A 15273-nucleotide genomic window follows, 5' to 3' on the forward strand; every position below is an offset into this window, starting at 1 on the left:
GTATGCTGCTATTAACATGTAGATTCACTTTTAAGTCAGCAGTGTCAAAGCTGCAGAAGCCTTCGTAAATATATTATTGAATAGTAAGAGCAAAGCGGGTCTTTTCCCAGAAAACTTGTAAGAAATAAAAAGTACCTCTTTGTACCCAGAACCCATACTTGTGTGGGGTTTGCTGTTATGGCTTCTTTACAACTTTATTAGTCAAGGGAAGTGCCATAAAATAACGGATAGCAATTAATTAATAATACAGTGATCACAGTAACTCTGTTTTCCTACTTTAATTCAGAGAACTGTCACGGAAATTTTGAGGTTATGCAATTCGCTGTACCAGCAAAAGTTCCTCACTCTGCATACGCAGTTTCTTGAGATGAGGTGAATGAACTGAGAACTGTATTATATTTATTTTTTGTTGCACACCATTATCTTGCACTCTGACATTGCCAGAGGGTTAAAATGTCACTGAAAGCAAAGGCACTTTACACTTTCCAAAGTGAGAACAAAGAGGAGATCAGTATACAAGAGAATGAGGAGCTTATTATCTTTGACGAGAACTCTTTAGATGGGTGGTTGCAAGGAGAGAACAGCCGTGGTGAGAGAGGCCTCTTCCCAGCCTCCTATGTGGAAATAATTCGGCCTCGCTCCAACTCCAACCTGACAGATTGCTCTCTGAGCCCAGCAGGTTCCCCCGGCAATGACTCGTCCTATTTCCCTTCAGCCCCAAATACACCTTATCACATGCAACAGACTTACTATGATGACGACGATGATGACTGGGATGACTGGGATGATAGCTCTACTGTGGTTGAGGACGACGACCCTGGACGTGGAGTTGGTTCTAATGGACATGCCCATCAGAGCCAATACTCAAACCCTAATGTGCACTACCGGCCTAAACCTCACATGGAGAGGCAGGACAGCATCTCTAGCTCCAGAAAGGGAAGCATGGTTGGCAGGAACCTCAACCGCTTCTCCAGCTTTGTACGCTCAGGGGTAGAGGCCTTTGTGCTGGGCGATGTCCCTATGATGGCAAAGATAGCTGAGTCATACACCATAGAGATGGGTCCTCAAGGACCACAGTGGAAGGAAAACCCCCAGCCTTTCACTTGCTCTATTGAGGACCCCACCAAACAGACTAAGTTCAAGGGCATTAAGACCTACATATCGTATCGTGTGACCCCTAGCCATACCACTCGACCCGTGTACCGCCGCTACAAACATTTCGACTGGTTGTATAATCGGCTCCTGCACAAGTTCACTGTCATCTCAGTGCCCCATCTACCCGAAAAGCAGGCAACTGGGCGCTTTGAGGAGGACTTCATTGAGAAACGCAAAAGGCGTCTCATCTTATGGATGAACCACATGACCAGTCACCCAGTTCTGTCACAGTATGAAGGTTTTGAGCACTTCCTCATGTGTGGTGATGACAAGCAGTGGAAGCTGGGCAAGCGGAGAGCTGAGAAGGATGAGATGGTGGGTGCCCACTTCATGCTTACCTTCCAGATCCCCAGCGAGCACCAGGATCTACAGGATGTGGAGGAGCGTATAGACTCTTTTAAGGCCTTCGCCAAGAAAATGGATGACAGTGTCATGCAGCTAACACATGTGGCCTCTGAGTTGGTGCGCAAGCACCTTGGAGGCTTCCGGAAGGAGTTCCAGAGGCTTGGCAATGCTTTCCAATCCATCAGCCAGGCCTTCATGTTGGATCCTCCCTACAGCTCAGATGCCTTAAACAATGCCATCTCTCATACGGGCCGCACCTATGAGAATATAGGTGAAATGTTTGCAGAGCAGCCAAAATATGACCTCTTCCATATGCTGGACAAATTGTCGCTGTACCAGGGCCTGCTGTCAAACTTCCCAGATATCATTCACCTACAGAAAGGTAATGTGGAACTTAGGTAATATGTGCTTGGACCTTACGTGTCTTGTTTTAAACATCAGGAGTAATAGAAAATTGTCATTACAAAGTCTTTGAAACTGCTTTTTCAGTTCCCCTAACCATATTGGGCTTTATGAAATCATCTACAGGAGCAAAACTTAAATCGTAGCAGAATTATTTTTTAAACTTATTACTGATGGCATTTCAGAGTTACTGTATGGAGTCCATATTGGGACACATTTAATGGTTGTGAAACAAGACAGAGTGCTCTTCATGATGGCAGTATAACACATTTAATAGCAAAAACATAACTGAAGGAATCAAAGAAACAAAGTGTCCAAAACTCACAGCTGCTTCCAGTAGCTCTCATGGTTTTGGCTTTAGCCATTTGACTTTTGACGTTATCTATGGTTAATTTCTGATTGAAACTTTCTGCACGCTGCAAGTAAGAAGCCATGGACCGCATCATAGTTCATAATGTGAGCTTAACTATTACAGAGATATGGAAAGGTACAGTTATCCCAGTATAGTAAACAGCTGAACAATGCCAAGTACTCATTATGTTTTTATTTTACTGCTGTAGAGTACTTTTATTTTACTGCTTGCATAGATCCGATGGCATGTTTGCAAGTTGTCTCTTGTCCCGGGCAGATTGCAAAGACATGTTCACATACTGTATATCTTTGCAAAAACACATGACTCATGAACTTGAGTAGACAGTGCAGGACTAAGATGAAAAGATGTGGAGTGTTTGCTTTCTGACTTTTCCTCCTCCCTCTGGCAGCCGGTATGGCTATGGAGATTATTATCTTTAAATAGCTCTTGCAAACATGCTGGGCCACTTGCTGTCACATTAGGTTTTCTAACTAAGCTGAAACTACATTGAAATCAACCTGCAAAACTAAATCTAAACTACATTGAAATAAAAATGCAAAGGTAAAGAAACTATGGGTCAGCATTGCTGCTTTTGTAATTTTCTTTCCCCCCCCCCCCCAATCTATTGGCAATGTCTGTTTTAACCTATATATTTGATATGTCAGGTAGTTTAGGCACATGCCACAGGAGCAGATCTCCTGTTGTTTGCCTCGGGTGTTGTCAAATGCTGTAATTTTAATTAAACAGCTGCCTGTATTTTATTACTTGGCTTATTTGGCCTTGCAGTGTTTTTTCTGTCCACACCCTTGCTTGGATAAAGCAAAGCCTATTGTCGTTCCCAGCTGTAGTCCTAATGCGACATTATCAAATAGGGATTATGGATGGAAGAATTGTTTTAATTATTCAAGATGGGTCCTTGTGACATGGGTTGGCTTGTGCAGATTGAATGTCAACAGCCACTTGCCATTTCCTGATTTGCTAACTCTATATACTTTAGCATATACACAGGTTTTACAGGAGGGATTCAGTTAAGCGGCCAGTTACCCACAAAGGTACTTAAAGGTTTTTTGTTTGTTTTTTTTGTTTTTTTTAAATGTGAGTGAACTCATGGAATATCTCTGCAAAGGCCTCTGGCTGTAGCGTGAGCTGCATATGGGATTCATAAAGAAGGGTAGGGCTAGAATGGGGAGGCCTGGGGAAAGCACATCAGAAATTGTACTCAAAGGATGTTTACCAGACTGCTGTCTCTGACCAGTCAAACAGGTTTTGGTGATTGTGTAATCAGTATTTTGTCTTTAAAGTGCTACATCACAGTCAACGTCTACTGAAAATCTACCTTTTGTTTGTGGCCGTTTTGAGTTTCAAGGGTATATTCAGATATAAATCAGCAAAGGTGAAAGACACAGTTTTTAATTTCAAAATGTGTTTCTGTGCTTTCAACTGAAATATAAAAAACATATTCAGTGAGGACATGTCTCATGCTTTTGTATTATTATTAGGCCATATAATTGCCCTAAACTAAGAAATCTTCAGGCAGTTTACTCATGAGTATATAGCCTCTTATAACTTGAATTGGACACTGAACTAAAGGCAAGTGTACTGACTGTTATCAGTGAGCTTCCAGTATTTGTGTTTGTAATGACAAAAAATTGTCCACCTTTTTTAGAACCAAACATCTGGCAGATTTACTGGAATCCCATTATGCGTCTGTACATGAGTTTGCAGTAGTCTTCAAACAGTTATTAACTGAAAAAAACAAACAGACATTCTGAGCCCGTGGTTAGTTTTAACACATTAACAGTAGATTTGTGTATTAGTAATCCTACACCAATGAATAGAGTGTAGCACTGTAGCCAAGCAATTAAATGGAACTGAATCTGATGCCATTTCAGAGCAAAGGGAGAAAGAAGAACAAAAGCTGCAGACCCTGCCATGGTATCAGTGCCACACTAATCTAACCACTCATACAATAAAAGAGAACATTGAGGAGTTATTTTCCATGACTCCTTAAGCCATGGAAAGGAAATAGAGTGGGTAAATGAACAAGGACAAGAAAACAGGTCTCTTGGACATTATGCACCCAGACAGATGATTTGTCACAACATTGGTATGGATTTAGAGGAAAGATCCAGATGGGCACTGTTTTTTTTTCCTCTTGTAATTGTTTCATCAGATATGTACACAGCCTCAAAACATTGTTGGTTTAGTATCAGTGAATCAGTGCATACCATTCTGAGGACTGACTTGTTTAGTCTATAAAGTTGCAGTTTGTCACAAGTTTGTTAGTTATGTTCAGTTGTAAATAAACTGCTTTTTAATCCCTTTGCATTTTTCGGTGGCTAATGTTATGTAAACTCGTATTGGCAGGCTTATATGATTGCCACTTCAATTTATCATTTTAGGACAGAGAGGAAAAGATGTCTAAGTCTTTAAAGTGTGTCAAAGGGGAAGAAAAGACCAAATGCTTCTTCCATATGTTGCCATTTCTGAGGGGATAGCCACAAGGAGCTGGACTGTTTTTTTTGTTTTTCTCTGGAACAAACTGTATAATTGACATCAATGGTCTCAAGGACCTAAGAGGCGTGGCTTTCCTTCAAGTTCAAAATCATCCAAGCAGAAAGAATAGTATCTCACCACCTTAACATTTAGAGGCAAGGGCATTTTGCCCCAATGTTTGCCTTTTACTGATTCACCTTTTACATTTTGCTGGTTCCTGCTAGTAGAGCAGGCTCTCGTTCTAATGAGTAAATGAATTGATTTACTAAATCAAAAAGAATATTGCTTGTGCTGCTGGTATTTGTTCTCCTCTTCTTTGTCTCTGTATTGATAAAAAGTAACATGCAGAAGGCTAAACATCACAACCATTTTTCTGTCCCATATTGGAACATGACTTCTCAGAGTTGTTTGTGTAGCTGGGATACATGGACCTACTTCTGTAGCATCTTACCATTGAAGACCAATAGATCCTCATTGGAGGTGTGCCTGCAGCAAATGATGAAGATTTTAATTTTTGGGGACTTTTTTAGTAATTTCCCTTTTGTGTTTTGTTTCTGCTGTTATCTTCAGCAGTACATTTCTACCATAATAATAATCAGAGTGATCACAAACGAGTCCATTTTCAGCTCAAGAAATCCTCAGCTGTCCTCGGTAACAGGGCTTTTCAGTAGGGTTTGTCTGATTATCGTTCTGGCTGTGCTGATATTCAATATTCATTTTTCTGATGACTGGAATCGTCACCTCGACTGATATGCTTGTCGATGACAAAAAAAATCCCCTTTTCCGTAATGCACGTGCTCCTCTGATGCGGAGCCGCTCTCTGAAAGGTACAGTTTTGCTGTCTGGATCAACGCCCTGCCTGCAGCGTTGTCAGACTGATTATTCCTCACTGTACACGTTTCAACCAGTCTTCTTCACGATTGTGAGTGAGACGCAGGAGACAGAAGTTCCAAGAAGCATTTTCTTTCTTCACCAAGGATGAGAAGAGCATTGCAATGTTGCAGAAATCACTTGGTGATTGACAAAAAGAATATTCTTAAGTTACAAACCTCACTCGGTAATATAATTTCTCCTGTCCTCTCTTATGCCCAATCCACACACATATGTGAATGCTCCCCAGACTCACTGTTGTTCCTGGCTCAAACTTGCCGCTGTGGGTTATCAATTACATTACCTCACTTCTTCATTTATCAAAATAAATACGATATCTGTATACTGTTGTCTGATTTTCTTACACAGCGGAAGTCTGCCCAACATTTCAATATGTAGAGAAAAGGCTTTGCTTTACCCCAGTCTGTGTCGCCCCTTTCTCTAGTTATGCTACCAACTCTGTGGCCCATGGAAACCACAGCACACACTCTTTGAGATGACAGGATTTATACCTTTAGAATGATGGCATAAGCATTTATTTGACAAAATACAAACAATTTTTGAATAACTACTGGCAGCTAAAAGCGCTTTTTATTTTTAAATATACTGTATAAATGTTCTGTATTTTTTCATTGAAAATATGTTAATTTAAAGGAAGCTTTATGCTGGAGTTTGTGTTACTCCATGTGTAAATTGCAAATGAATACTGAACTCCAATATCAGTTGTTGGCCTTCTTGATTACTAATAATCAATGTCGTTATTGCCCCTGGGGAAAAAAACAACAACAACAACAACAAAAAAAAACGTATCGGTCAGTCCCTAGTTTTCAACCAGGATGTTGTGAACCCCTAGGGATCTATGGCGGTGCTGTAGAGGTTGGTGAGATTGTGTTGAAAAATGTTAATGCCAGATTACGTTCACGTAACATCTCAAATGGGTACTTGAGGGGAAAAAATGTAGGCTGAAGGGGTTTAAGTGGAGGTAGAAGATTGAGAATCCCTGTCCAGTATGAACAGGACTGGACCTTTTTGCACCTGACCTTACCCTCCTACTTGGACTGCTAAATGTAGATATGAAGGCATCCATTATTACTTAGATACATTATGTGTGTAAATTTGACAAGTCACGGGTTTATTGAACTGTCCACATTTTCACTTGTCAGACTTAAGCCCCTCTCTGGTTTGGTGAGAGAGGTAAAAAAAAAAAAAAAAAGTGGGTGTTTCAACAATGCCTTCTATGTTTACTATTGTTATTTTTCTGCTCCTGTGTCTTGTATGGATTAAGTACCCGATGTCTAGATGGGATTGGTGCTCTACATCAAAACCATATTAAACTTTTTTGCTGACTGTGTTTGACCGTTTATGTCTGTCCCTTAAGGATGTGGTGAATGTGCAGGCTACTTTATGAACATCAGATTAGTGTAGATAGTGTGATCCAAAAAGTTGATATGCTGTAAAAATGCGAGTATTATTTTCATGTCCATATATTTGTTTAGTAAGCCAACTCACTTAGCAGTTTACAAAATGCAAATTTCTATGTTTCTACGTTTTAGAGATCTGAGGAATTTGTTACAGATGTACAATCAAGGTTGGTGTGATGAGCAATATAAAACTCGGAATGACTTTTCCTGGTACTGAGTTTTCATTTTACAGCAAGGACACATGCCAGCTCTTTTCTGTGGGTGACAATTAATAAACAGCCTGTGCAGAGACCGCAGGGCACTTCGTTGTTGCCCAGGCTCTGACTGACTGCACACACAGGCCAATAAAGGGTTGGGCAGCATTGATCATCACATAATCCACAGGCAATCCTGTCAGAACTTGTGAATGTTATGCACAGCAATTACACAGGAATTATTGTACACAGTGAGCGTTAGTGATGACATCACACTCTCCTGAAAGCTTGACATTCAAACTGGCAGTTACAGTCTGTAATCATGACATAAATCAGTTGACATGGGCTGCCTAGTGATGGATCAACATTTTTTTTTCCCTTTTTTCCGAGGGGAGGGGGTGGATTTACAGTTACTGAAATAAACATAAATAAATGAAATTCTGTGTGATACAACGTGCATTATGTTCTGATCCACATTTGTTAAAATTTTTTTTGTTTTTATATATTGATGTTTTTAAGTGGCTAACAGTACATGTTAAAGGTTTCAAAATTACATCCTGTTGTAACCTACACTGCTTGGTTCTGTTCAGGTGAACAACACTTTTTCAGTCTGAACTCATTTGACCTAGGTATGCAAGTCAACCTCTGAACACTTGTCCTACCTGTGTGGATGCGCTGTTTTTCCACCTTGCCAAATAGTCACATTTCTGTCACTGTTCTCTTTTTATGCTGTGCTGCTTAATGTGCAGACAGTTGACACGCTTTTAAAAACTGTAAATTGAATTATACTGTTAATGAGATTCACTCTAACTTTCTAACACGAAATGTATTTTACAAAAATATTTACTAAAAATTGTCGCAATTGTTGGCAGCTCTGTTTTCAGCTTTGTTTGTCACCACTAATTTTGTGATTCTGTGCATTCTCTCCTTGTCAGTGTAACACTCAGTGTTTCTGTAATTTTGTATGTGTTTGGAAGACAGATTTGCAGTGATCTTAGGATATTCCTTACAGCTACACTCTTAATATCCATCTGTTTTTGTTAATAAACTACTGTCTACCATTCAGACTATAGGTTTTTAAGAGTCTCGAGATTGATGGCTCCACTGTAAACTGTTGATTTTGTGGTCAGGCTGGCAATTTTGAGCTGCACAGTCATTGTCTCTGCGAGATTTATGCGTCAGGAATTACTGGCAGTCAAATTTCAGCCTGCTGGCTGAAGCAGCTGGGTTTTTTGCCAAGATGTCCTATTTTGTAAATTTGATGACACTTTTGATATCAGCATGGGCCTGAGGGATACATTTCTGGCCCTTTTGTGATTACGCATCACACTCTTTTGTCCTGGGCGTACAATTGTGTGTTAGTACATCTCAGTCAAGCCTCTCGGAGGGGAAATAGCATCCCACTGTTGAAAAAAGCTGCTCTTTAGAGTGCTGTTGTATTGGATAGAGAATTACAATTCTTATGAGTGTAGCACACAGTGTTGTTCATTACCCATATTTGTTCTGTCACACTTATCAAGAATTCTGGTAGTTTTGCACAGAGGTCGGTTATGGGGGGTTGCAGCTGGCCTCTGCAGAGAACCTGCTGTCTGTAGGACATCTGGTCTTGTATCTGTTTCATCTTTTTATTTTAACACATACATGACTGTCAAGTGACAAAGCGATACGCAAATAAGGTTGTATTTTGAAATCTCATGGAGGCAATAGTTCGCTTTCAGTTGAGATATCTTTATGAAGCTTTAATAAACTTAAATAAAATTGCTTTTTTGTTTGTTTATTATTATCTAAGCTTGAATGCATTCTTTGCTGCATGCTTTTTTTCAACTAGGAAAGCTACTGCTTACATTCTTTCTTTTAAGAAAGAATCAAAGACAACTTCTTGTATATTTTGTTTGTTGTGCAACACTTGAGCAACATAATTTAACTGCGCAGTCTCCTTTTATCCCACTCTCTCTCTCTCTCTCTCTCTCTCTCTCTCTCTCTCTCTCTCTCTCTCTCTCTCTCAGTGGTGATTTATCACAAATAAGCATTTCCGTCTTTCGCACAAGGGGCCATATTGACATTGGAAGGAGACTAGGATAGGCAGCTCCTATCCTATTTCCAGTAAAGTAACTTAGGGTGTGGGAGTGTGTGTGTGTGGGGGGGTGTGTGTGATATGAAAGGCCCAGCTGACTTAAGAGGTCTCCTACTTGTACCATAGATTGTTGAGCACAGTGATGGTTTTGTCCAGAGCTGAGAGAGCAAGCTAAACTAGAGATGCATTTCCGCGAGAAAATGTGAATGTGATTGCGCTGCAGCATCATCGAATCTATAACTATAACTATAGAAATACTTTATCTGTCTCCAGCTGAGGTGTAGTCATGGAGCAAAAGACCATTTAATCCAACTGTTGCTGTGTGCAATCCGTCATTGTACCAATAGAGACCTAAAACTTTCCCCATTCATTTCGATGGGAAAATAAGCGATTAAAAATGGCAATTAACTAAAAAAACAAAACGAGTGGACCGATCAGTGAGCTGTGTACAAGCGCACTACACAGCATTAAGACGGACCTGTTACAGCAGTGGAATCAATACTCATTTGGGAGTACATATGGTCAGAAAAACGACCAGAATAAAAATAACAATATTCCAAAACTGCAACACCCTGTCTCACCACTAGCAATAGAAGAACAGTATGTGATTGCATGACTATAGAATTGTATTAGAACGGAGCTACTTTTCTTATTATGGTGAAACATGGTACATGGTATTACTGTGTCAGTTAAATCACCGTTATATTTGAAAGTTACACTGAATTCAGAATGTGAATGTGTTAAATGATGTATTTATTATTACAGAGGTCAATGATGTTTTATGCATAAAAATAATGCGATCACGTGCATTATAACATTTTCTAATTATTACAGAGCGAGACGTAGTGGTGGGAGAAGGAGGATTGTGTCTTGCAGTGTCACTGTGTGTCTAGAGGAGCAAATAGGCACACTGACTGTCCAGTTCACTGCTGTGCTTGGCACAGACGTCAGATCAGTACCCTGTGACGTTTAACCCTTATCAGCGTACAGTTCACTCTTAGGCGTCAATGCCGAGGTCTGAGTCTCTATGTTACATGTGTTAATCTGAAGATGTTGATGCAGATGCAGTCACCTAACTCATAGCAGTAGAATGTTGTATCTGATTTTACATAATACATACACACGTTTTTAAGATCAACTAACTGATTAGTGCTTTAACCTTTGAAGTGCTTATGTGCCAACATTTTTATCGAGATAATTGGGTTTTGTCATAAATTTTCTTTCAGTAAATACATTTATTTAAATGGAGTTTTTAATCCTTGTTTTTTGGTTTATTGCAAAAATGCTTTAAAGCTGAAGGACTCAGACATATTTTCAGTAAATTTAGATGTTCTGTACCAAAAATGAAAGCGGAGAAACACTTGTGAATCTGGGTCACACACATTCCTCACAGTTTGAAGCTGTTGCTTTGGTGCAAAAATGGTGAGAATGTAGACTCACATATGCAAGACAGTGTATACACACACACACACACACACAGACACACACACAGACGGGGCTGATTTTCCCTCAGATTACATTCTAAGATCAAAGGGATTACTGATAAAGAACATGCTGCTCTTTAAAACCATGCCCAACTCAGATGGGTCTTGTGCAAGGCACATAGAGAAGTCTGTCAGAATGCACCCCCCCCCTCTCTGTCTGTCTCTTTCTCTGTCTCTATCTCTCTCTCCTTCTCTTCTTCCCTCCCTCCAGCTTTCTTTGTTTACACCATTCAGTACAAGGGAGGAACAGTGAAGATGTGTCTGGTCTCAATAATAAAAAAAAAGGAACATGTCTAGTGGAAAATTTCCAGGCCAGTGGCTCTGCCTTACAGTTCTTCCGACACTGTGAGGAGATAAGGGTTCCTTTGTGCAGTTTTTTTTTTTTTTTTGTCTTCCCAAAAAGGAATGGGTAATTCAATCATTTAATCTCCAATCTATTTAGCTGATATTAAGTTGCCTGTTGTTCCAGCATGCCCTCTCTGCATGAGGCATGGAACAAGACAAGCTTGACACAATGATTCAAGCCATCCATCCCTCCCCTCTGGGTGATGTACGTGCCCTTTTGACATACATACTGTAAAACACATAATGTAGGTCATAATTGGGTAACTGCTGGCTCGTGCTGTGAATCTGATAAGAGAAACTGATTCATGCTGTGAATCTGAGAATCTGATAAATATACAGGACTGATATTCACTAATACGTTTTCACTAATTATTTGAGTGATTAAAATGAGATTTTGAAGTCTCTATTTTGCTAAATTTCAACCAAAATAAAATGTTTGCTGAGGTCATTTTTTTCAACCTTTTTTTTTTTTTTTTTCTTTTTTTGGGTAATGCAAGACCTCATTTGATTTCACTCACCTGTTTTTAAGCGTACAGCCTTGAGCTGATTCCTGAATCACGTCTCTGTCTCTTTCTCTGTGTGTTCACATGCATGACCTCATTGTAATGCATTATGGACTTCATACATGGTGTTGCACTGAACAACTCGGCTGCCCCTAATCACACAGACTGTGCAGCTGTTTTAACCAGTAACCAGTCAGATATCACGATGCAAGCTCCGTTTGTTTGCTTAAAAAGACAGAGTTCCAAGGATGGCAGCCAAAAAAGGCTGTGTAGCATTGGAACGTAATTGTACTTAGTTTTGTAGTCTGAAGTCTAAATTACTCGCCCAGATACAAAAGTAGGGTGATTGTGGTCTATATTCAGTAGTCACTCCTCTAAGTTTTGAAAATGTTGCAAGTATTTTTATATATTGGTGATGTAATCAGTCACCAGTTGTGGCTGTCTTCATGGATAGCTATGACCCTGTCAGTTGTCCCATGCCTGCTCTGTTCCATTGCAAGATGACAATACAGACAGTCAGAAAAAAGCCACTGTCTGTGATTAGGCTTTATTTCTTTATTTCTGCATTCACAGCGCAGCGTATCCTAAGCTCTCTCTGAATCCACTCCACGTTTTCCCGCAGGTGCATTTGCCAAGGTGAAGGAGAGTCAGCGAATGAGTGACGAGGGGAAGATGGACCAGGAAGAGGCAGATGGCATACGGAAGCGCTGTCGGACGGTAGGCTTCGCTCTGCAAGCGGAAATGAACCACTTCCACCGACGCCGTGAGGTGGACTTCAAAGAGATGATGCAGGCCTACCTTAGGCAGCAGATTGCCTTCTACCAACGTGTGGGCCAGCAGCTGGAGCGCACCCTCCGCATGTATGACAACCTCTAGATCTGGGTTCCGGCCCAGTGACCAACTCGTCCGTAAACCTATGAGTTGATACTACACTTCCTTACTGCTTGATTGTCTTATTACCTTCTCTCTAACTGACAGTTTACAAAGATGCTCTATACATTTGAAAGCGTATGAACATTTTTTTTTTAATCTCACATCTCCAAGGGGAGATGTGTTATCTGTTTGCAAATATGGAATGTCAGAAACCAGTTGGAGAACTTTGGTGACCAAACTCCACTCGTAAGCTAGTCATGCCACTCACTTGGCTGACTGTGTTGTCGAAAAAACCAAGTAAGCAGGGACTTCCGCAGTATGTTGCCTTGTGACAAAGATCCATGGAAATATATGTTACAATCATTATATTTCATTATTTCATTTTATTTAAACATGGCAAACATGCTAACTTAAAGTAATGTAGGTAAATGTAACTCCTTTTGAATCATGGTGGTTCTTTTTAAGTTTGAGTTCTTACTTGTGCCAACCATCCAAACTCAGGTTTTCTTTGGCACTTTACCTGAGGAAGGTTTCCATGCATGCCCTCACTGTATCTATCCACTTTGCATCTCTTGCAGTTTCATGGTAGTCAGGTGTTACTTAAGGGTACTGGTCTTTGTTCTGACATGTCGTCTTGTGTGTAAGTGCCTGAGGCAATGAGCACTTTTAGTTTTTGCTTTTTTGGATATTTTTTTTTTTTTGCCTCTGCTTTCCATTTTAAGGGGAAACAATTATTCCATGTTTGTGTAGGATCAGGTCAAGGGTATTGTTTTGTTTGTTTACATGAGTGTTCTAGAAATATTGAATGGAGCAATGATGAATGATTGAAATGTCTCCCAGCTGGATTCACAAAGTGTGACTTGTGTGTAAAACAAACTTGTTTCCTTTCCATATGAATTTCAAAGTTTTTACACATAGATTTCACTTGAGAAAACAAAACACTGAGAAACTTTTGGTGCCCAAAACTCAAAATCATTTGCTTTGTTGTCAAATTGTTCTCTTAAGGTTGTGAAGTCTTTTTCTTATGTTGTGTTTTCCTTTGTTTTTGCTAAACTGTTTCTCTATTAATCTGGAACCTTTAATCTACATCAAGATATAGCATTATTAATCTGGGGTTCTTAAATCTTGGTTCAGATTCTTAAAATTTATACATGTTTTCAAGCAAAACTTGCCATGTCATTCATTTCAGTAGTGTTGCTTAGCAGCAGTCTTACTCTGTACACTTAGGAACCAGGTAAGTGTATCACTGAATAGATATAAAATGAAATTATAGAGTCCTAGATCTTGCTTTACACTTAAATATGAAATGCTTTATCATTACCCTTCAGAATGGAATGCAAAAGTCAAGATCTTGTGGGACCTTCTTTTATTGGCACTGCAGTGCTCCATTCTCACTTCACTGGAAAAGGGTGGATACATAATTACATCATCAGAATTACATATTGTTCAACTGACCATGTCATGCTTAATGCAACATACCGCTGGTCATGATTAAGGGGAAGAAGTCAGAGTCAAAGTTAGGTGTTTACCTCAGGCCGTCTTTTAATTATCGACAGACCAAAGCAGTAAATTTTAATATTTTTTAACTGTGTGACATCCTGTGAAAAGAAATTCTTTAACTGTAAATAACCAAGGGAAAAGAATTTAATGTTGGACTTTAATAATCATTATTTCATGGTAGCAACTGTCACTTTGGGCACAGGTGGCTGAGGTAACACAAGAACATAAACTGGTCTGGAGAGAGACTGACTGGGTGGGAGAAAGGAAGGACTACGTTTTCTCTGCATTTCTCCTTGCAGCCACTGACTGCACAAGGACTGTTATGGCACATTGATCTTCAGGATCAGGTAGATGTTAGATGGATGGTTCTTGCTTACTGAATAGGACTTGTGAGGCTGGGTCCAGCACAAACTGATTTTTGTTTGTTTTACAAAAAGGAACAAATGGGGAAAGCCCAGTTGTTTCATTTTCCAGTATAGCTTTGATATAAGTAAGGGTAGATAATGAAAGTCTTAATAAAGTGATAATACTGGACTGTGTGGATTGTCTTTGTTTAGCCCTCAAACACTTGCACTTCGGTAATCCAAATGCTCATGCGTTAGTGTACGCCTTTCCATCCAGATGAAGAGTGAAAAACTGTAATAGTCGGAAGTTCCACCACAGAAAATCTGTGAACTTCTCAGCATAATTTTCATCCTTTGTAAAAAAAAATTCTGCCCTGATTTTAAACTGCAGTATGCATGTATGTGTAAGTGTGTAAGTATGCCATTTTACATTTGAACTTGTAAGGCAATGAGAAAGGGGACATTGTAAGATTTAAGCTCACCTATATTTATTCTGACAGTATGGGTAAATAGAAAATAAGATGTGCTACTAAATTGGAAAAAAAGTCCCCCCAGAAATCTGTGATAGTAGAAACATGTTACAGATTTGTCCAATTCTTGGTGATGGTTGATGAATTCCTTCTTGTTTGCAGATGTCATATTTACAAAATGGAATGAATATGCTGTATGAGCTGAGATCATACTGAAGTGGGCAGATGAAAAATATTGAAATATTGAAATGTTCAAACATGCTAAGGAGGCCTACTGTAATACAACAGACACATAAAAAATCTAGTTAACATGATTGGTACTTGTGTTTCATAGGCCCAAGCGTCTACACACATATTGTTCTTTTAGGGAACGGAAAGTATCTTGGCGTGTGAATATGTAAAATTCCATGATAATACAAATACATGACTTCTCCAATGCTCTGTG

General features: G+C 39.6%; 1 protein-coding gene across 2 annotated transcripts; it reads left to right on the plus strand.

Annotated features, from left to right (window-relative positions):
- Positions 1 to 453: 453 nt before the first annotated feature.
- snx33 (sorting nexin 33) lies at positions 454 to 12624 on the plus strand. 2 transcript variants are annotated; one of them, XM_030778009.1, is made up of 3 exons: positions 454 to 1617; positions 1840 to 1882; positions 12264 to 12624. In XM_030778009.1, exons 1-3 carry the CDS (start codon positions 454 to 456, stop codon positions 12515 to 12517), a joined length of 1461 nt encoding a protein of 486 aa, XP_030633869.1. In that variant the 3' UTR covers positions 12518 to 12624. The 2 variants fall into 2 exon arrangements, with proteins under 2 accessions (XP_030633869.1, XP_030633862.1); XM_030778002.1 differs by having other exon boundaries at positions 454 to 1882.
- The last annotated feature ends 2649 nt before the right edge of the window (positions 12625 to 15273 follow it).

Source organism: Chanos chanos, chromosome 1 (assembly GCF_902362185.1).
Source record: "Chanos chanos chromosome 1, fChaCha1.1, whole genome shotgun sequence".
Taxonomy (NCBI): Eukaryota; Metazoa; Chordata; class Actinopteri; order Gonorynchiformes; family Chanidae; genus Chanos; species Chanos chanos.

Bases quoted from the DNA above. Each gene is read 5' to 3' on its own strand.
- snx33 (XM_030778002.1), top strand. From the start codon at position 454: ATGTCACTGAAAGCAAAGGCACTTTACACTTTCCAAAGTGAGAACAAA. The intron at 1,883-12,263 runs GTAATGTGGAAC...GTTTTCCCGCAG, and splicing joins TATCATTCACCTACAGAAAG to GTGCATTTGCCAAGGTGAAG.